General features: G+C 49.8%; 2 protein-coding genes across 4 annotated transcripts in view; one reads left to right on the top strand and one right to left on the bottom strand.

The window, feature by feature from the left end:
• ASH1L (ASH1 like histone lysine methyltransferase) overlaps positions 1-5985 on the top strand; it is a 72700-nt gene extending 66715 nt beyond the window's left edge. For 2 of the 3 annotated variants that reach the window (XM_053369093.1, XM_053369092.1), the window contains 5 exons: positions 396-568; positions 1455-1621; positions 2298-2338; positions 3621-3925; positions 4710-5985. In XM_053369093.1, the coding sequence (XP_053225068.1) occupies positions 396-568; positions 1455-1621; positions 2298-2338; positions 3621-3925; positions 4710-4801 (778 nt within the window). In that variant the 3' untranslated portion in view covers positions 4802-5985. Of the gene's footprint in view, positions 1-395; positions 573-1454; positions 1622-2297; positions 2339-3620; positions 3926-4709 lie in introns of all 3 variants that reach the window. The other variant, XM_053369091.1, reaches the window with a different exon arrangement.
• A 4256-nt stretch (positions 5986-10241) lies between these two features.
• Positions 10242-21827, bottom strand: part of RUSC1 (RUN and SH3 domain containing 1) — a 33377-nt gene continuing 21791 nt past the window's right edge. The window contains exons 6-11 of the mRNA XM_053368852.1: positions 19458-19632; positions 17799-17904; positions 15796-15842; positions 13917-14781; positions 12840-12971; positions 10242-11650 (exon numbers count right to left, since the gene is read on the bottom strand). Of these exons, the coding sequence (XP_053224827.1) occupies positions 11482-11650; positions 12840-12971; positions 13917-14781; positions 15796-15842; positions 17799-17904; positions 19458-19632 (1494 nt within the window). The 3' untranslated portion in view covers positions 10242-11481. The remainder of the gene's footprint in view (positions 11651-12839; positions 12972-13916; positions 14782-15795; positions 15843-17798; positions 17905-19457; positions 19633-21827) is intronic.

The following is a 21827-nucleotide window of genomic DNA, read 5'->3' as shown; positions in this document are numbered from 1 at the left end:
CAATGATCAATTCCCAGCTTCTAGTTGAGGCCTGGCAATGAGTACACACTTAAAACTTAATTATATTTAACAGCGATCGTATTAAGCTCCTCCGTAAACACAGATTCATTTGCAGGCAACCAGGAGGGAGAGGAATAAAAGCCAAGCTCCCTCACTGAGGTCACCTTGGGTCTGGCTGGGGCTCTCATGAGTCAGTGCTCCATCGTCAGCATCCAAACCCCCTCTCCTCTCAGCTCACCTGTTGTGTCAGAATCCCAGGGTTTGTGGCTGTCAGCCTAGCAAAAGGGAGCAAATTCTGTAGAGGAGGAGGGGGAGGAGGAAGTGTGTGGGTCCGTTGGGTCTGTCATCTCAGCTTCAATGGAAACACCTCCTTCCTTTTTTCCTCCTTATATCAGGGAGGAACGGTTTGCCTTCGGCCACCATTATTTCCGTCCGCATGAAACGCACCACTCCCCGTCCCGGAAGTTCTACCACAACGAGCTGTTCCGGGTACCGCTGTACGAGATCATCCCTTTGGAGGCCGTGGTGGGCACCTGCTGCGTCCTGGATCTCTACACCTATTGCAAAGGCAAGTCAATGGTCCCAGCGGCCTGGAGCCACCTTGATTTTTCTCTCCAGGGGGACCTATAATCCCAGGCTGTTGTGTTCCCCAGCGCACAGTGCCAGGTGTAAATAGGTAAAGGCTCCTGTCTGAGCCCTGAAATACCCCTTCGGCAGCCTGTACACACTCTTCACAGTTCTGGTTGTGCCCTGTCTAAAAAGGAGATGGTAGAGCTGGGAAAAGTGCAAACCATAGAATAATAGAACCATTAAGAGTCATCAAGTCCAACCCTCTGCAGTGCAGGAATCTTTTTGCGCAGTATGGGGCTTGACCCACAACCCTGAGATTAGGGAACAACAAAGAAAAGATGAGGATAAGCATCTTCCTCACAAGGAAATCCAAAGCATTTTTTTTTAACGGTCAGGGAGGAGGCACCATCAGAGGTTTATAAAATTATGCATAGTGTAGAGAAAATGAATATAGAGAAGTGTCCTTGCTGCGTCTATGTGCTGAGGGTTAAGTGAGCCAGTTTTAGCTACTCACCAGGCAGACACATAGAGCAGAATTACCTGCCCTCGGATGTGGCTAACTTGAAAGCGAATTGTGCTGAAAACCAGAAGGTTGCCCCCAAATTCTTAACCACTTCCACATGCTAAACTTCATTTGGAGGTAAGAATAAAGGAGGAGTTGTTTTTCTTTTTAATTGCTTCCGTCCAGGGAAAGTTACAGTAACAAGGATTAAAAAGACAATATCCTGCAGTTTTGCGAGGGTGGCGAGTTCCTTTAGTTTTTAAAAACCCTCTCCAGCCCTGCCAGGAGGAATATGGAACAGCTAAGCTCCCTAGTCGTGCTTATTTTGATTCTTGGCACGCTGCCTCACCTGATATTCTTGCTGTGCCAAAACTCCCTACAGGAAGGCCAAAGGGGGTGAAGGAGCAGGACGTCTACATCTGCGACTACCGCCTCGACAAGTCAGCCCACCTTTTCTACAAGATCCACCGGAACCGCTACCCAGTCTGCACCAAGTCCTACGCCTTCGACCACTTCCCCAAAAGGATGACGCCGAAAAGAGACTTCTCGGTGAGCGGCTGCACAGCTTCTCTCTCTGGCATCAAGGGGAATTCTAACCCACATGCTAAAACTCTGCTTTCGTTTAATTCGTTACAAGCGAACATCAGTAACCACAAACCGGTTGTTCCTACGGACACAAGGGTGGAATAATAAGGTTAAGCCAAAGGCAACTCCAATCAGAGCATCTCTCTTAAGTTGCCACCCTTTGCAGGAATCTGCGATCTCCTGGATGAATTCAGACCTGATTTCCTTTGACTTCAGATCTGGTTTCCTTTGCAGCAGTGGCAGAGGGGGAGACTCTTCCAAGCTGTACACTGATAAGCACCTGCATTATAGCATAATCACATTCTCCCCCCTCCCCCCCGCTGTTCAATTCCACGTACTTTCCCACTGAGCTTCAAGTAAAATAACCTAAGATGCCAGCTCCCATGCTGCTGAATATATAGGGTGGAATTAAAGAGGAGCATGGGAATCTGCCCTCTACTGTGTTAGATGATTGGTTCAGCTGTGTTGACACTGACTGACAGCAGGTCTCCAGGGTTTCAGACAGGGAGTCTTTCCTTGCCCTACCCGGGGATTTGAACCTGGGACCTTCTGCAAACAAAGCAGGTGCTATTTCTCTGCGTTTACAGCATTAAGCCTCCTCTGAACTTTCACTTGATTCTCTTTTACTCCTCCATTGCAGCCTCATTATGTACCAGACAACTACAAGAGGAATGGAGGCAGGTGAGTCGCTTTAGCTTCTTTTGGCTCCTTTTTCTTAGGGCCTTCAGCCTGGTGGGTGCTTCTGCAGAGACCTTTTTGGAGCTCTTGCTCTCAGTTGCTTACCTGCAGCACAAATGGCACTTTCCTTGCCTTCCTTTGAGTTAGACAGGATGGGAGCAAGAGCAGCCTAGCTTGCCTGCGACACTTAAGCAGTACAGAGAAGGCATCCTGCAAGGCCGCTAGCAGAAGGCTGAGGCAGCATGCAAGTGGGGTGTGGTGCTCCCTCAGTAGAGATGCCTCTGGGCAGTTCAGGGACAGGATCCTAGAAAGAGGGGCTTTGTCCCTCAATCCCCACCCCTTGCAAAGCTGATAGGATGGCGGTAATAAAGTGAGGCATGCCATAACCCAGGATTCCCACAACTCCCAGAACTCAGGGTCAGCAGTCTCCTGTACACACTCTTCACAGTTCTGGTTGTGCCCTGTCTAAAAAGGATGTTTGGCAGCAAGTTGACGGCAAGCAAAAGAAGGTGTTTTCACTATACTTGTTTAAAGGATGTTTGCTCTGCTCTTGAGCAAATTAAAAAAACAACCCCAGAGCAGTAGTGAGGCAGCTGCTCTCAGAGGTCTGGGGAAAAAAATCACTGCTCCAAATGGAACAGAAGTGACACATCTGCCCAGTGTGTGTGTGTGTGTGTGTGTGTGTGTGTGTGTGTTCGTTCCTCCAAGGCCCGCTCCCCAGTGTGGTGTTCCTCTGAGGAGCAGCTGCCACCTTACAGAGTGAGACCATTGACTCCTGTAGCCTGGCATTGTCCACAAGGACTGGCGGTGGCTCTGCCAGGTTTCACGCAGGGGTCTCTCCCAGCCCCACCTGGAGATGCCATTGGGGTTTGAACTTGGAGTGTTTTTTATGCAAAAGCCCAGTGGTACCTCGGGTTACAGAGGCTTCAGGTTACAAGGTACCACTGTACTACTGAGACACACACTGCTCACAGCCTAAAGTAGTGCAGCCCAGAATTCTGCCGCTTCATTTCTGCGCAGTGCCTTGAAAAGGTACATTCCCGATTGGTTTCTGTGACCTCTTATGTAGGAAGACTGGGGGTATGTGATGGGGGGATTGCCTCCCAAACATGACCCTTTCAGAGATCTAGAGAGGAAGGACACAGGGAGCCCTCAGCACAGAAGGAGTGCAAGCTGCAGCAGCAGTGTGTATCCCTCCCGTGTGTGTGTGAGAGAGAGAGAGAGAGAGGGAGGACCATGTTGGAAGGTTCTCCCCCTGACACGTGGCTGACATCTCCTTTCTCAGGTCATCTTGGAAGTCTGACCGTTCCAAGCCCCAGAACAAAGACCTGAGCCAAGAGGAGGACCCCCTGCCGCTCATGGAAGACGTGATCACGAGTCAGGACCAGGCTCCCAGCGAGCCGGCGCCCAGCCTGGAGGAGCCAGAGAAAGAGGCGCCTCCCCAGGAGAGTGGCGAGGTGGAGAAAAAGGTGGAGGAGAGCAGCCCCGTCCCCAGGCGGCCCTGCACCCCGGAGGAGCGCAGGCATATGCAGCGAGAGAGGCTCAACCTCATCCTCCTCACCCTCCTAGAGAAAATCCCAGGGAAAAATGGTAAGAGGGGAGAGCGCAGCCCCCCTTCTTCTCCCCCCCCCCATTCCCCTCGCCAGAAACCTCTTTTAAACTTAGAGGATTGTTAGTAATGTGTAGCTCCCAACTTTTTTGGGAGTGGGGGAGCTTGAGTAAAGCAGCCTAGATAATCATCACACCAAAAGCTAGCCCAGCTGGTAGTAGTAGTAGTAGTGATGATTATTATTATTATTATTATTATTATTATTATTATTATTATTATTTTATTTATACCCCGCCCTCCCCAGCCAAGACCGGGCTCAGGGCGGCTAACAACCAATAATAAAAATAAGTTGATTAAAATACAACTTAAAAAACAAGATTAAAATACAACATTAAAACATTAAGATGCAGCCTCTTCACAGGAGGAGACAGGAAAAAAGAGAGGGAGGGAATCAAATTGGCTCCAAGCCACAGGCCAGGCGGAACAACTCTGTCTTACAGGCCCTGCAGAAAGAAATCAGATTCTGCAGGGCCCTGGTCTCATGAGACAGAGCGTTCCACCAGGCCGGAGCCAGTGCTGAAAAGGCCCTGGCTCTGGTTGAGGCTAATCTAACTTCCTTAGGGCCCGGGACCACTAGGGTGTTGCTTAAGGTCCTCTGTGGTACAGAGCAAGGCTGGTGGGGGGCATGGCCTGAGGGAGAGAGGCGTCTGCCCTCTGGGTCTGAGGTTCTTTACCAAGTAGCAAAGCATCTTTTTTGGGTTCCAAGAGCGTTTGCTCTCTTAAGTCCACATTGTTATTTTTCTTTGGTGTGTGTGTCTCTTCCAGCCATTGACGTCACGTACCTGCTAGAGGAAGGTTCGGGGAGGAAGCTGCGGCGGCGCACTCTGGTTCTTCCCGAGAGCAGCTTTCGGAAGTGACGCTGTGCCCCAGGGACAGAGGCTGCGGCCTGGAGTTTTCCGCCGTCAGATTGTGCGTGAGACGGACTTGGACAGGCGAGGCTTTGCCGCCTTCCTGTGCCTCTGCAGTGTGCGTTGAGGGCGTCAGGTGGGCAAGAGGAAACTGACACACACACACAAAAAAAACCACCCCACGGTTCTGTAGCACTTAGAAGAAACGGTTGGGCAGGCGCGCCACCCTGCCCCTTCACCCGCGGCCTGCCTGGCAGTGGTCTTAACAATGTGTGTGGTGTTGGGCGTGCCTTGTTGTCAATGTTGAGGTACTAAGGAAAAAAACACACCTTGTGGTTCTTTGTCCAAGATGGTCAAATTTGAGTTTAACTTATTCCCCTCCACCCTCCCCACCCCAGTGTCCCTGCGCCAGGGGGAGGGGAAAGGGGGGTGTACAAGCTGGGGGGGGCTGGTGAACCGGTTCGGAACCACGCTCTTTCCGAAGGAACCCACATCGTTTCTCCTTCAGCTGGCGCAACAGTCTGATTTCGGAAGTTGTTTGGGAGGGCGGAGGTGACGGCGTGAGGAAGTGTCCGGGCCCGGAAGGGCTGAAGATACAGGAAGGGGGGGCGAGATCTTTGATTTTGCGCAAGATGCAACAGAGGAAGTGTGGCGCTCTGAGCGTGAGGGGGCTGTCGGACATTCTGCGTGGAAAGCGCCCCATCGCCACGGAGGCCACGGACTTGAAATGAAAGCACTTGGTTCTGCGTTCTGCACCTCGGGGTTGGGGGTGGGGGTGGGCGGTCAAGGAGAACAACAGTGGTTTTAATTTCTCTCTCTATCCCTCCCCTCCCCTTTTATTTTGCTGCAGAAGATTTTTTATAAAGCCAAGTCCACCCTGTTTTACTTATTTTTCGTTTTAGTGTTTTTGGTTGGGTTTTATATATAAATATATATATATATATATAAGAAAAAAGAAAAAAATTAAATAAGCTGTGGTTCTTGTGTGTCCAGTGCATTGTGAAAACTTTCAAAGACAAAAAAAAAAAACAAAGAAAGGAAAACGGTCAAAACGACAAAAGGCAAACAAAAACCAACCTTTCACTACACAAACCGTCAAGCAGTATTTTCTGAGCGCGTATTTGTTGTGAAACCGTAGACTATTATCCACTGATTAACACTACTCTTTGTGTTTCTTTTTTTTTTAAGAAAAAGAAGAAGAAAAATATAAAACCTGTACAGCTTAAAAGCATCCCGTCTCTTAAAGAGACAGTGTATTTTACTCTTCCCGCCTCTCTCTCTGCCCTTAATCCAAGGAGGGGGGTGGATTAAAAAGACACAAGTGTTAACTCTCGTCGGCTGCAGCGAAGGAACCGTTTCCTTGCTTTTGACACAGTAGGGTGTTCAGCCGCCCTAGTTGCTGTCGTCCAGTGCCAGGCCCAAGGGAGGGGCGTCACTCCATGATGACGTACCACATGTCCCCCTCCCTCCGGACACCAGCAACTTACGGGCGGATGCACGGGCAAAGGGAGCTGGCAGTTAGGCATACACTGGCCCTTTAAACGTGGCTTTGCTCTCAGTCTCTCTTTGGCGTTCATATGCATATTATGGTCCTGTTTTAGATGTCCTTACGAAAGAATCCCGTTTTTAAATGTGCCAAGTTGTATATATCTTAAATCTTCCTCTCTCTTCCTCCCCCTTCCTTTGCTGTGTGGTTGTAAAGCAATATGGTAGCTCTCTCTCACAATCTCTCTCCGTGTTCCTTCCCGACGGACCAACCTTTGTCCTGATTGTACATTCTCGTTGACTATATAATCCTTATTTTACTCTTCGTTTGGAACAATAACAACAACAAAATGGTCCATTCCATTCAAATTTTAACCTGGCGATTTAAAAAAAAAAAGTTTGGGGTGGGGGCGGGGGGCAAGAGAGGGGTGGGAAAGAAGAGGAGGAGGAGGAAAGCATATTTTATTAAAAAAAAAGAGAAGACAAATAAGAAAATAGTTTGGAATATTTTCTTACTGTAGAGAAGCATTGTACAGGAGAACCCTGAGTATTAAATACTCATGTGTGTCGTAGGGGGAAAAAAAAGTTTTAAAAAAATCGCATGTCTGAAAAATCTTTTGAGTCGCTCCATTTAGTTCAAAACGGGGGGGAAATCGTCATCTCAAAATGGTGTTAAACACTAAAAAGAAAGAAAGAAAAACCATGAGAAGTCCTTTTAAAGAAGAATAATGAAAAGCTTGCCTGATGCGAGACACTAGCTCTGCCATTTTATCTTTCTTTCGTTGAAAGACTAAAAACAATGTTTTTTAGACAATCAAATTCTAGGTAAGTGCGAAGAATTTGTTGGTTTTGGGTTTTTTTTAAGTTTTTGGTTTTGTTTTCTTACTGGTGTAGAAAATTACTGACTTTTTAAAAAAAATTCTGGGTGGGTGGGTGGCTTATTTTGTATTAACTGAGGAGACTGGCAGCGTTTCACCTGATCGCTGATGGAAGCCCAGGAAAATGGGGAGGGGAGGGGAAAGCACTACGTTTGTTGCAAATATAGATACGAACTCTTTTTAGTCTGCATGGGGATAGGCCGTGTGGTTGCTGAGGAGAAATGCTGCTAAGATATTTCCTTTTTACAAGAGCATATCTAAATAGACCATTGTTTTGATGTTAATCTTTGTAAATTATGTATTACCAATTTTAACATTGGATGTAATTGCATAAAAGGCCTGCATCTCAAATACTGAGAGATTCTAGTATTAAATGGAAAAAAAATGTTTCCTATTCAATGGCTTGGGTGTTTTTCTTTTTCACTTGTTCTGCACTTTTGTACACAAACATGTATCTTCCTATACACATAAAAATGTAATGTTGTTGTCACGTTGCAGTTCACACGGCTGCCAGTAGGTGGTACATGACTCATCATGTTACATCCCTGGCCTTGTGTGGAGAAATGCCTTCTTTTTTATTTGCTAAGTGGTTTCATTAAATACACATATCTAATTGGCACAGAGAGTCACATCTCCGAAGCTCAGATTTTATCTAAGCCTTTGTCATATCTTCGCTCCCTGGATTTTATTTTATCTTTCTTGATGTATTAAGAAATCAAACAAGCCTCTTTAATATTTTCTCAATAGGGAAACAGGTGGCACCTTTTATGGATTTTATTTTCCCAAAAGGAGAATCATAAAAGTATGTACAATAGAACTCCACAATTTTTTTGAAGGTTTTGTTTCAACATATGACCACAAGGGGGAGGTTCTGGTCTTTTGACAGTCACACATGTCAATACTGTACTTAAAAGTGCATCCAGTCTGTTCATTGAGCTTTCCATCTGGATTTGTTTGCAAGACGACGTTGACTATTCAATGCACATTCATTCTGGTTTGCCCCAAAGGTTGGGTGCTGCAACATCAAAACAAGCGTGTCCTTCCATGCTCTCCAGTGTGTTCCTGCCTGAACTTTCTTTACTGCAACAATTCCAAACTTTGGGGGAAGCTGGTTTGTTGTGCAAGAGCCTCCCTGCATGCTAGAATTGCACAACTTGGATTGGCCTTGAATCCTGCCCCTAACATTCCCCTTAGCCTTCCTAGCTCACCTTTGGAAGTGGCTGTGAATACAAGATGTTTGCGTTTAGGTCTGCTAGAGCGGGGGGAATTGGGTTGATCTTTATTAAAAGGGGTGCCCAACAGCTCCAGTTATATACCTGGCAAGATGCAGGTCGCAGAAAGGAAATCTTGTAGCGTAGAAAGAATAGCCAGATGTGGCTGGGAGGCCAGCAGGCCTTGATTCACTGGGGGACTTATTGGGAGGGGAGAGGGAAAGCAAGATGGGCTGTAGCTCAGTAGTAGAGCATCAGATCTGAATGTAGAAGGTCCTAGATTCAGCTTCCTTCATCTCTAGGTAGTGTCCCCTGTCTGAAACTTTGGGGATGCTCAATGGGAGAGGTTTTGCAAATAGAAGGTCTCGACATCCAAGTAAGGCTAGGAAAGAGACACACACAGCCCTCTGGATCCCCGGAGAGCTTCTGCCAGTCAGCATAGGCAATACAGAGCTACCTGGACCAAGCAGTGTTTCCCAAACTTGGGTCTCCAGTTGTTTTTGGACTACAACTCCCATCATCTCTAGCTAGCAAGGATGATGGGAATTGTAATCCCAAAGCAGCTGGAAACCCTAATTTGGGAACACTGGACTAAGAGTCTGAAGTCTGCACAGTATAAGGCAGCTTTTTCCTAGGTCCGGAGTCTATATCTATCCTGTCTAGGCGCAAAATGATCCCTGCTGGATCCAACCAAAGGCCAGACTCTAGCCCCATATAGAAATGGAAAACCAGAGCATGAGAGCATCGTTTCCTGCTCTTGCTCCCCAGCAACTGGTGTTCAGAGAAATTATGCTCTCAAACTCTGGTTTTCCATTTCTATATGGGACTAGAAAGGCCTTTGGTTGGATCCAGCAGAGATCATTTTGCAGGCAGGCAAATGGGAGGTGATTGAGGGCAGATCAAGACTGCTGGGACAGTGATCCAATAACTCTTAAAGGACCAGCCTCCTTTGAGTAGCAGCTGGGGAACTCAGAACTACAGTGGTGCCTCGCAAGACGAATGCCTCGCAAAACGAAAAACTCGCAAGACGAAAGAGTTTTCCGTTTTTGAGTCGTTCCGCAAGACGAATTTCCCTATGGGCTTGCTTCGCAAGAAGAAAGCCCATAGGGAAATCTCCGGGGACCTCTTTTAAATGCTGGCGGTGGGGAGCAAAGCCTTTTGCCCCCCTCCGGCCTTCAGAAGAGGTCCAGGAAGGCCGGCGGGGCCGAAAGGCTTTGCTCCCCGCCAGCATTTTAAAAGCGGTCCGGGATAGCAGGGAAGCGCGCTGCGCTTTCCCGCTATCCCGGACCGCTTTTTAAATGCTGGCCGTCGGGAGCAAAGACTTTCGCCCACCGCCGGCCTTCAGAAGAGGTCCTGGACCTCTTCTGAAGGCTGGCGGGGGGCAAAAGTCTTTGCTCCCCCCCGCCTGCCTTCCCGGGATAGCAGAGAAGCGCAGCGCGTTTCTCTGCTATCCCGGACGGCTTTTGAAGGCAGGCGGGGGAGAGCAAAGACTTTCGCCCACCGCCTGCCTTCAGAAGACCTCCGCTGTCCCGGGGGCTTTTAAAATGCTGGGGGTTGGCAGCGAAGCCCTCCTGTCCCTGGAGCTTGCGGGGCGGGAGGTGGGAAGAAGGGCTTTTCTTCCCGCCGCCAGCCTTCAGAACAGCCTTCTGAAGGCTGGCGGTGGGAAGAAAAGCCCTTGTCCCCCCCCCAGCCTTCAGAAGAGGTCGGGGGACAGACTGTCCCCGGACCTGGTCTGAAGGCGGTTTCCCTAGGAACGCATTGATTGATTTTCAATGCATTCCTATGGGAAACCGTGCTTCGCAAGACGAAAAACTCGCAAGAAGAAAAAACTTGCGGAACGAATTAATGTCGTCTTGCGAGGCACCACTGTACAGTTCAGAAAGGTTGGGCAAAGTCAGTGTGGATTTCTGCCCACACCATATTGCAACCTGCTTGGAAACTCGTTTCAAAAGCCACTTGCCACACAGCACTGTGGGGAAGGGGTCAGGCAAGCCGATCAGTGTTGCCCGACCCCCTGATAACAGCTAGACGCACTATTCCTTGCCTCCCACTCAGCAAATTAAAATTGCAACCCTCACTCGCACTAACCGCCCATGCATCCTTTGGCCTCGCTGAATGCCAGATGTCTTGATGCAGGCTTGGGAGCAATGGCAAGGGGGTGGGGGTGCAATGGAGTATCCTGGGAGAGGGCTGCAACATTTCATTGGGGCCCCCGCTTGCCAACCAATCTTTCTCAAGCCGCACCCTTTGGAGACGTGCAGCCTGCAGCAATTCAGTCTCACACGGTGACGCCTCTTTGCTTGTCTTTTCGCACAACCTTTATTTCCCTCCCTTCTGCACAATCTCTTAATGGATGGTGCCTGTCTTCAGACAGGAGCCGTTTCTGTCGTGGTTTTGGGGCTGGGTGGATGTTCAAGAGGGGGCCCTGTAGGGTCCAGACGGGTCCCGATCCACTTGGCTGGTGACCTATACCGCAGGGGGTTGGACTAGACGCCCCTCAGGGATCCCTTACAAGTCTCCAGTTCTACGATCGACATCGCTTCAGGGTGGGGAGGGGAGAGAGACGTGAGGATCACCGGCAAGACGAAAGCAGCAGGAAAGGTGAAATATATAATATTATATATATATATGTATGTATATCTACACAGATATATGCAATATACAGATGAGAACCATAGTTTGGCCGACAGTGTGTGTGTGTTACACGATCGTGGAAAGCAGCAAGCACAAGCGGTTAAACGTGTGATTCGGGGGGTGGGAAGAGCAGAAGGGCAGTTGGCCAAGTCAGGCGAGAGGCAGGAGAAGAGTTCAAAAGAAGGAAACGGTGAGGCGGTGGGAGCCCTGCCAACCCCCTGCGGCTGAATTTGCACCCACAGCCGGAGGGGAGAGGGGAAGAACAGAGACATCGCTTTGGGGTTCATGAGGATAACCGGGGTGCGATCTGGGTGGGGGGAAGTAGGCACCCTCAGGTTCTTAGTGTCCATGTCATTTTGTTGAAATTCCTTCAGCGGTGCGTTTATAAAGTGTGTTTGTGTGTAGGCAGGAGTGGGGTGATCCTTTGGTGTGCCCCACTTCCCCCCACAACAGCCGCAGCCTTGCCACCTCCCTGCGCAGTTCACAGGATGAGAGAGGTGTAGCCGACGGGGACTAGGCCTCGGCGGTCTCCGTGGCAACACTGGATCCAGTCTTCGTCCACCGTGTCCAGGACCCGCAAGACGTCGCCTTTGCGGAAGCTGAGGTGGTCGTCCCGGCTCCCAGCGTGGTCGCAGAGAGCGCGAACGGCCCTGGATGGAGTCAGAGGGACGACATAGACTGAGCAGGGGGCGACAAACGCCAAAAACACAGGCGGGTCTCCTTTCAAAGTGCACATCCCTTAGGCAGCGGTTCTCAACCTGTGGGTCCCCAGATGTTGCTGGACTACAACTCCCATCATCCCTGAGCTCTGGCCTTGCTAGCTAGGGGTGATGGGAGTTGTAGTTCAACAACATCTGGGGACCCACAGGTTGAGAAAGGCTGCTAGGGGAAGGGGCAGGAAACACCACCATTGCATGCAGAAGGTTCAGTCCCCAATGGCACCTCCGGAGTGTAGATGATGATGGTGATGATGATGATAATGATAATAATAATAATAATAATAATAATAATAATAATAATAATAATAATAGTAATTTATTTATACCCCGCCCATCTGGCTGGGTTTCCCCAGCCACTCTGGGCGGCTTCCAACAAAACACTAAAATACAGTAACCTATTAAACATTAAAAACTTCCCTAAACAGGGCTGCCTTCAGATGTCTTCTAAAAGTTTGGTAATTATTTTTCTCTTTGACATCTGGTAGGAGGGCGTTCCACAGGGTGGGTGCCACTACCGAGAAGGCCCTCTGCCTGGTTCCCTGTAACTTGGCTTCTCGAAGCGAGGGAACCGCCAGAAGGCCCTCGGAGCTGGACCTCAGTGTCCGGGCAGAACGATGGAAGTGGAGATGCTCCTTCAGGTATACTGGATGAGGCCATGGTCTGACTAGATATGCATCAAGCTTCCTGTAAGTACCGTTGCTTTAAGTACCCAATATGGCCACCCGGAAGAATTGGCAGATTCAGGGAATCTAGAGTTGGAAGGGACCCCGAGGGTCATCCAGTCCAACCCCCTGCAATGCAGGAAACATTTGCCCAACGTGGGGCTCGAACCCACGACCTTGAGAGCAAGAGTCTCATGCTCTACCACGCCAAAGCCTTTGCAGAAGTACTAAGAAATGTTTAGGAAAGGAAAGGAAAATCCGAAGGGGGACACATCTCCCTCTTCCGAGCCCAAAGAGCACCACGAATGCTCAGTGGGCACAGAATACAGACTGAGGGAGGGGGACTGATGGAAAACCCAGAGCGGGAGGGGTAATAGAGTGGTGTGCCTGAAACCCCCAGCAGAAGCACTTCACGCTGCAACACTTTGTTGCAGCCCTGGGCACAGAGGATGGCTCACCTGTATGGCTGTTGTGGGCTTGGTGGGACGTCTTCCCACGATTCTTCTGGCCAGCTCTTCTCAGCCGGTGCCCCCTTCATCACCAGAGCCAGGATGTTCATGGTGGGCGGCAACCAGCTCGACGGGCGCCTGCTTGGATACGAAAGAGAATATACTTGAGCCATGACAAAAACCCACTTTTTTGCCATTGGGGGGGGCAATTTTAATTAGAGACGTTTAGGAAAAACTGCCTGAAAGTTGGGCACTTGGTTGGAGTATTAGGCAGGGGACAGTCCTAACTTTTGAGTCTAGAAGGCTTGGGTTCGAATCCCAGTTTTTCAGGCAGAGTGGTGTCTTTGTCCCTTCTGGCAAACCAGGAGTTCGCTGGGGAAAATTAGGGAGAGCCATGCTGCCTTCAGGGCACAAGTCTGTCTTACTTGGCTAATTCTGACAGCTGGCAAGGACCAAGTTCACAAGCGGGAGATGGCAAGAATAACTTGCCTTATTCTGACCAGATCGCTTTAAACTCAGGGGCAGAGAAGCTTTTTCCAGCTTGAGGGCCACATTCCCTTCTGAGGGCAACCTTCTGGGGGCCGCATGAAAGTGGTGGGTGGGGCCAGAGGCAAAGGTGTGCGGAGAAACTGATGTCAATATTTCCTTTGTACGGGAGGTTAGTTCTCAAGGGATCGGAGTCCCAATTTCAGACAAGCGAAAATGCTCTAGGAGGGTGGGAAGCAGTCCTGGTGAGGGGTGTGCCCTGGAAGAAGGGGTGTGGGCTGAGGGATAGTTCCAAGGGCCACATAGAGAGGCTCAGAGGGCCGCATTTGGCCTGCTGGCTTTGGGCATAGCAGTCAACTTTCAGATTTGAAAATAAGGGATAAACAGTCTCGAAAATAAGGAATCAGCAGCCTCACCTGTCCCGGGGAGCCTCGAAATTTAAGGGATCAGCAGCCTCACCTGTCCTGGGGACAGTCTACGGGATATCTAACAATCCGGGATAGCAGCGGGAAGCGGCTCTGGAATAAGGGAATTTCCCGCAAAAAAAGGGAAGGTTGCCAGCTATGGGCTTCAGGTCCCCCCCCCCGGCCATCCACTTACCTGGATTTCGACAGGTGAGAATCGGCCTCGTTGGCGCATCCTGGAGCGGCTGCTCCAAAGAGCCACCCTAGCCAGTTTCCCTTTGCAGTTCCAGCGCTGTCAAGCTTTTCGGCTGCCTCCTGGGCATCAGGCAAGCAGGTCGCCTCTGGCTTCCCTGCAGCTTCCCCTAGGGGTGAGCTGCCTTCTTCGCAGACAGCGGGTGCCTGCCTTGGGCTATCCGCTGAGCTGCTTCCTCTGGGGCTGGGCGCTTGGGGCAGCACGTCGGGGCTCACGCTAGCCCCGCTGCGGGCCGCCTCCACGGCTTCTCCCAGAGCCGCCCTCAGCTTGGTCCAGTGGGTGTGAGGGAAGCCTTCCTGCTTTGGGGGCTCGCCGTAGACCCCCGAAGCCCGGCTCAGCTGCTCCCACCAGCTTTGCTGCTTCTCTTCGCTCTCCTGGCAGCTCCCTTCAGCCCCCGCCTCCGCCTCGGGGGCTCCCTCGCCGCCTCGGAAGGTGTGGCTCAGCCGGTCGCCCCACCGCAGGAGTCTCTGGTGCAAAGGCGGCCCGGCCTGGGGCTCGTGGAGCGGGCTGGATTGGGCCACGGGCCCTTCCGCCAGGCCGGCGAGAGGAGGCGAGCGTTTGGGCAAAGCGACTCGGCTCCCTCCACGAGCCTTTTGGGTACCGGCCAGCAGCTCAGTCGGTGGGGTGGGACGCCGGGGTGGCGGCCGGACGTCGAGGGGCAGGTGCTGGTGCTCAAAGAGGAGGTCCAGCTGGAAGGTCAGCATGGAGAGCGGTTGGAGCAGCAGGAGGAGTTCGTCAGCCCAGCGGCGGCAGAAGCCTTGGCTGAGTACCAGGAAGGCGGTGGGTAAGTACAGCGCCGAGATCAGCTCTGTGGGGTCGGGAGACGGCATGAACAGGTCAGAAACGCATCCTTCTAAGTCACGGGTGTCAAACACAAGGCCCGCGGGCCGAATCCGGCCCGCCAGACCTCGTCATGTGGCCCGTGTAGCCGCCGGCCGCCAGCCTTCACCTTTTATTCTCGCTTTTTTTTTTTTGACACAAGAAAGCCGCCTCTTCAGCGCATGCGCGGCAGCCTACAAGCCAGAGAACGTCTGCCCTCTAGCGGCGCCGGCCATTCTACACAGGAAACCTCCACTTTACATGCATTCAGGAAACCTCCACTTGTTTTTATATTGAGCGCATATTGAGTCCTATAGATACAACCGGCCCTTTGAGGGTGACCAAACTGCTGATGCGGCCCCCGATGAATTTGAGTTTGACACCCCTGTTCTAAGTCAACCTTGTTGTTGGACTACAACTCCCAGCATCCCCGGCTACCAGGACCAGTGGTCAGGGATGATGGGAGTTGTAGTCCAACAGCAGCTGGGGACCCCAGTTTGAGAAGGGCTGTCCATGCAGGGAGTTGGACTAGGTGATTCTTGGGGTCCCTTCCAAATGTACAATTCTGTGATTTTCCAGGAGCACAGGGTGGGGGTGAAAGTAGAGGATGTGACACCAGGGAGCAGAATTAATCTTCCATTTTCACTTTTTAAAAGAACCACCACACCAAATTTCTAATTCTTGTGTATTTAAAAAAACCACAAGTGAACCTAAAAAATTTAAAGATATAAACTAAAACCAGCATTCCCTCTCCTTGCCCCCTGAAGTTCCAAATATAAAAGCTTATATTCAAATACGTGCCGGGGTTGAGATTCCTGCATTGCAGGCGGGGGGTTGGACTAGATGACCCACAGGGTCCCTTCCAACTCTATGATTCTATGGTAGGCGTGCTTAAACAAAAAAGGGTTTTAGCAGGCACCGAAAAGAGTAATGCACAGGCACTTGCCTAATATCAGTACGTCGTGGAGGTGCTAATAAAAAACGTGGGGTGCCCCAAATTTACCTGAGTTCCGCTGCAGGTTGGCAAACCACTGCTCCAACTGCTTCATGCTACGGAGATAAGATAGATGAGATAAAACTTTATTCACATTAGCCAATGGCCATAGCAACAGTAAAACATTACAGTATACGCAGAAAAGGAAATGTGATATAAGAGCACAATTTAAAGTCCTGAATCAGCCGACAGTTAGTGGCCCTTATTTTGATTGCCCCTGCTATGAACCTAGCAACCTTTGCTGTTATCTGCTCATTTTGATCTGATAGAAGAAAGGACATTGTGGCAGTGGTTGAGCGCCCTGGGATGGTTAGTATGAGTGGGGTGATGATCTGGTTCCTCAGGTCTTTGTAGAGAGTACAGGACAGGAGGACGTGTGCCGCTGTTTCAGTGCTACCATCTCCACAGGGGCAAAGGCGTTCCTCAGGCGGGATCTTTTGGAATCGACCCTCAAGTACCGCAGATGGCAAAACATCCAGTCTTGCAAGTGTAAAAGCACGTCTGTATTTTGGGATAATAAGTTTGTTCAGATATGGGGCCAGAGAATCAAAATGGAGAGGTGGAAAATGAACATACCAAGGGCAGAATTTCCTTATAGTGGCCAGGTTGTTCTGATGCTCGATATCTTTTAGACGTTGACCAATTAGACTGTTTGCTTTAGTAGGGCCCATAGTGAGTAAGTGTTGGGGGGATAGGCCACAAGGGTGAAGTTTTTGATAGACAGTTTTAAACCAGGCACTTTTATGGGAGTCTTGAAGTACTAGGGATAGTAAACCGGGGGGGATTTGAGTTTAGGCGGAGCCAGAAGTTAAGAGTTCTTTGCCAAGTCTGTACTTCTACTGAAGGGAGACTTGCCTCCAGTCTCAATGATGCGTTTGGGACATCATGCTACGGACGAACAGTCCAAGACAAAGGGTTTTAGCATCAAACATAGCAATGCCTGAAAGCTGCCTTGTAGAATCAGACCTTTGGGTCTACCTGGCTCAATACTGACCGGCAACAGCTCTCCAGGGTTTCGGGTAGGGATCCTTCCCCCCTCAGGGAGGTTGCAAAGGTTGCAGCTGAGACCTTTGGGCATGCAAATGAAATGCTCCATCACTGCGCTATGGGCCTTGGCCCTAAAAAGAAAGCAAGACCCTAGTCCTCATGGATTTGAGTAAAGGGCTGATTTAAGTTGCCTTGCAGGACGAATCCGCCTGCTGGACAAATTCAGAGGCTGTTAAATATAAATGAAGGATCGACACTGGAATGTTTCGTTGGATGAATTAAGGAATGCAGCACAATGTGAGATCATCATTCCCCGAACTTCAGAGCATGGGGAGTCAACCAAAGATTTATAAAAAAGTAAAGGTAAAGGGACCCCTGACCATTAGGTCCAATCGCGGACAACTCTGGGGTTGTGGCGCTCATCTCGCTTTATTGGCGGAGGGAGCCGGCGTACAGCTTCCGGGTCATGTGGCCAGCATGACTAAGCCACTTCTGGCGAACCAGAGCAGCGCACGGAAACACCGTTTACCTTCCCGCCAGAGCGGTACCTATTTATCTACTTGCACTTTGACATGCTTTTGAACTGCTAGGTTGGCAGGAGCAGGGACCGAGCAATGGGAGCTCACCCCGTCGTGGGGATTCGAACTGCAGACCTTCTGATCGGCAAGTCCTAGGCTTTGTGGTTTAACCCACAGCACCACCCGCATTATAATTTGCATAAAATTTGGACTGTTTGATTGCATTATAATTTGGAATGTTTCCAAAGTGGCTTTTATTGGCTTGTTAAAATGGAAAACATAATAAATATTATTCTAAAAAAAAGAGAAGAAGACGATTTAAGTTGCCTTGCACCGTGTGATATGCTTGGTCAATATTGTCCACACTGACTGGCAGCAGCTCTCCAGGGTTTCAGGCAGGGGACATTCCCAGCCCGACCTGGAGATGCCATTGGGGACTGAACATGCGGGAACCTCCTGCATGTAAGGCAGATGAGCTACAGCCCCCCCCCCATGTCTTCTACTCACTTCAGGAGGCCCAGGATGAAAGCGTGGAAGCGCTGCTGGTTGCTGCGAAGCGGAGCCAAGCGCGATACCCGCCAGTACAAGGCGTTCAGTGACCGAGCGTGGGGGCCTGGGCGAGAAGCACATGGAGAAACACCAGCAGATACCTTCACTTAGTGCCACATCCCAGCTCCCCGCCCCTGCCCCAAAAGACCCACAGGAATGAATGAGCAAGCCACGGCTGTCCCAAATACGAGAGCTCACGAAATCCTTATGGACCAGGAGTGCGCCTACCCAGAAAGAGCCTGCCTCAATCTCCCATTTCTATTATTTCACTGGTTCTTGAAGACACAGCCTTTGTAGACAAATGTGCATGTGCACGCACACACACTCCGATCTCCTGACATGAACCTCCTGCTTTCACTGTTTTAATTGCAGGGCGCTTTGTTCTATTTATTTAAAAGCATTTCTCCGCCACTTGACGTCTTGAAAAACATCTTAGGGGTGTGCAGCTTGAAACAAACGCACGGCACAGCGTGGAAACAGGAATGCCACCCGAAAAAACCAGGAAAGCAGCTGTATAAAAACACATAAAAATAAATGAATAAGGAAATAAAACGTAAATTTCAGAAGATTCGAATGTGTACATTACGGTCCTTAAGGCTGCTTAGGTGGGGTGGTTGAACTTCAGCGTGCAACATCACTTTTCATCCAGTCCCCAGGGCCAGAAGAACCCATTCATTCATACATTCCTTAAAATTCTTATAACACATTCATTCATTCCTTTCTATGCTGCTTTTCACTCCCACAAGTCACAAATTGGATCACAAACAAAATATAACAATAGCATAATAAAGGTAAAGGTAAAGGGACCCCTGACCATTAGGTCCAGTCGTGGCCGACTCTGGGGTTGCGGTGCTCATCTCGCTTTATTGGCCGAGGGAGCCGGCATACAGCTTCCGGGTCATGTGACCAGCATGACTAAGCCGCTTCTAGCAAACCAGAGCAGCGTACGGAAACGCCGTTTACCTTCCCACCAGAGTGGTACCTATTTGTCTACTTGCACTTTGACATGCTTTCGAACTGCTAGGTTGGCAGGAGCTGGGACCGAGCTCATGGGAATTCGAACTGACGACCTTCTGATCAGCAAGTCCTAGGCTCTGTGGTTTAACCCACAGTGCCACCCTAGAACATCACAATTACAACATAAATAATCTAGAACAATTAACGAATCATCTGTAAAACGATAGCTCAGTTGGTCAGTGTGGTGATGATAATGGCAAGGTTGCAGGTTCAATCCCCATAAAGGGCAGCTGCATTGCAGGCAGTTGGACTCAATGATCCTCAGGGTCCCCTCCACATCTACAATTCTACATATCAGCAATAAAACAACCACCTTCTATAAATCGCTAAATGAAAGAACTGAGAAGATAAGCTAAAGGGCACAACCGCAGCAAAAGATTCACAAAGCACTACTATAGCACTCACAAGCCACAAAACAATATTAGCAACGTTAGAGAACTCACAACCAACCAATTCTGCAAAATAAGCAGATTTATCCTACCGGCTTTAACCAGGAAGCTCTGCAAAATGTGGCCATTTGGGGTGCAGAATCAAGATTTTTAAAAGGAAAACTACCACCAAACAAACCCACCTCCTGCCTATCTGACACCTCCTTCCTACCTGGCTTGGCTGAGGCTTCCACAACGCTCCACGGGGAACTCGGTCTCTGGCCCGTGATGACATCTTTCTGAAAGGGTTTCAGGCCGTCGCCCACCAGGGCTCGCAGGGCAGGGCACAGAGTGGTCAGGACCACGTAGCCGATGTCTGGGCTGAGGCGGCTGTCTCCCAGCTGGGTCTGCGCAGGAGGGAAACGGCTGGGTGTCAGCTGCTGGCAGGCTGTGGAGAGAAAACAACCAAAGCCGCCCCCCTCCCCTTGCAAATTGGTAATTAGTGCTTTCTAATTAGCCTCCCTGCACCCCCACCCACCCTCGTAAGCGCAGAGGGCTGCTCCTTTTGCAGCTCCTTGCCAGGCAGCTTTTCATACGCCCCCCCAAACACCCACTTTTTATCTCTATTTTTTAAATATATATTTTCATTAGTTTTTTAACGTATCATTTCCAACAATCATTTAACATATTTTCTTATCTAATACAATGTTTTGGACTTCCATTGACCACATCTGAAGATTTTTCAATCTTTATCACTTTGTCTACATTTCTTAATTTCTCTATTACTTTTAATTGTCCTTAACTAATAACTCTCTTCATAGTCTTCATTGCAATATTTCGCACAGCCCTCCTTACAAATCTTCTTGCAGTCCTACTAGAGTACCGTATTTTTTGCTCTATAAGACTCACCTTTTTCCCTCCTAAAAAGTAAGGGGAAATGTGTGTGCGTCTTATGGAGCGAATGCAGGCTGGGCAGAAGCCAGAACAGCAAGAGGGATTGCTGCTTTCACTGCGCAGCGATCCCTCTTGCTGTTCTGGCTTCTGAGATTCAGAATATTTTTTTTCTTGTTTTCCTTCTCCAAAAACTAGGTGCGTCTTGTGGTCTGGTGCGTCTTATAGAGCGGAAAATACGGTAATCTGTTTATTACAATTGCTTTTCAAATGGTTCAAATATTTACTCCAGTCCTCTAAGAATCTCTGGTCCCGCAGGTTTCGCATCCTTCCTGTCACCTTATCTAATTCTGCATAGTCCAGCGCACTTTTGTATCTCTATGTCAGTGTGGCATAGCGGTGAGAGCGCCAGGGATCAGGAGAAACCAGGTGTCGTGGACTGGTTGGGGTGCAGAGGAATGATGGGAGGAACCAGCTGGGGAACCCCCAAGGGAAGAAGGTTCAGGGAGTGGTGGTGGGACAATGATGAGTGGTCAGAAGGAGAACAGGAGGTGTTGGAAACTGAAGAGGCAACGGGGCTTAGTGAGCGGTGAGAGTCTGTGGCAGAGAGCAGCCCAGAATCAGAGGCAGAAGCTGAAGAAGGGGTGGAGGGAGACCAAGGAGCCGAGAGGATGGGGCTGGCGAAGAGTCACGGGTGTCTCTCCCTCTCCTGCTGCAATAAGCTCCCCCACCCCTGGTCTCCCAAAACTAGGCAAGACACCAGGAAGAGGGGCAAGGAGAAACTAGCATCATGCAGTCTCAGATTGCTTGGGGAAAACCTTGGAGAGGAAGGTACTTAGGCAGCAGCAGGAAGACAAGCACCTTCAGTCTCTACAACTGCTCCATGGAGGCAAGGTCTGCTGGAGATGTTGCTGTCCACATTAGGCCTAACACCCCTATGTAGATTGTGTTTTTGCTAATACAGTGGTACCTCAGGTTACATACGCTTCAGGTTACAGACTCCGCTAACCCAGAAATAGTGCTTCAGGTTAAGAACTTTGCTTCAGGATGAGAACAGAAATCGTGCTCCGGCGGCACGGCAGCAGCAGGAGGCCCCATTAGCTAAAGTGGTGCTTCAGGTTAAGAACAGTTTCAGGTTAAGAACGGACCTCTGGAACGAATTAAGTACTTAACACGAGGTACCACTGTACACATTTAACTCCAACTTTCAAGGCATGATTTGCTGCTGGCTCGCTCCTGACACAGGGGTTCAAATCCCCACTCTGCTGCCAGCTCACCTTGGGGCAGTCGCTGCCTCTTAGCCTACCTCACAGGGTTGTTGTGGGGGGGGAATTGAAGGGGGGGCAAGAACCACTATGCCACTTTGAACTCTTCAGAGGAAAGTGTGGGGTAATAAATGCAGGGTGTGTCTCTCTTCCCCTGCAGAATCTGAACCCGCAACCAGCTGCAAGGGTAGTGGCAGAGGAGCAAGAGCCCTATCTATGGTGCCTTTAGCTTATTGGAGGAAAGGGGGGGGATATAAAATTAGTGGAAGCTGGTTTGTTAGGGCAAATGGGGCAGTGGCCGACCAACGCTCGGTCTGCATTCAGCCAGCCCCCACCTTCCTGCCCTCTTTTCTTAGGGCCACTCCAAGGGGTCGCCCCTGCTCTCAGCTTCCTCCTCTTCAGTCTCAGGGTTGCCTTTACAGAAATCAGCTGGGGGTGGGGAGAAA

The sequence above is a fragment of the Podarcis raffonei genome, chromosome 16 (genome assembly GCF_027172205.1).
Source record: "Podarcis raffonei isolate rPodRaf1 chromosome 16, rPodRaf1.pri, whole genome shotgun sequence".
Lineage (NCBI taxonomy): Eukaryota > Metazoa > Chordata > Lepidosauria > Squamata > Lacertidae > Podarcis > Podarcis raffonei.
The sequence above is the reverse complement of the archived record's forward strand: the minus strand, read 5'-3'. Positions and strand labels throughout refer to the sequence as shown.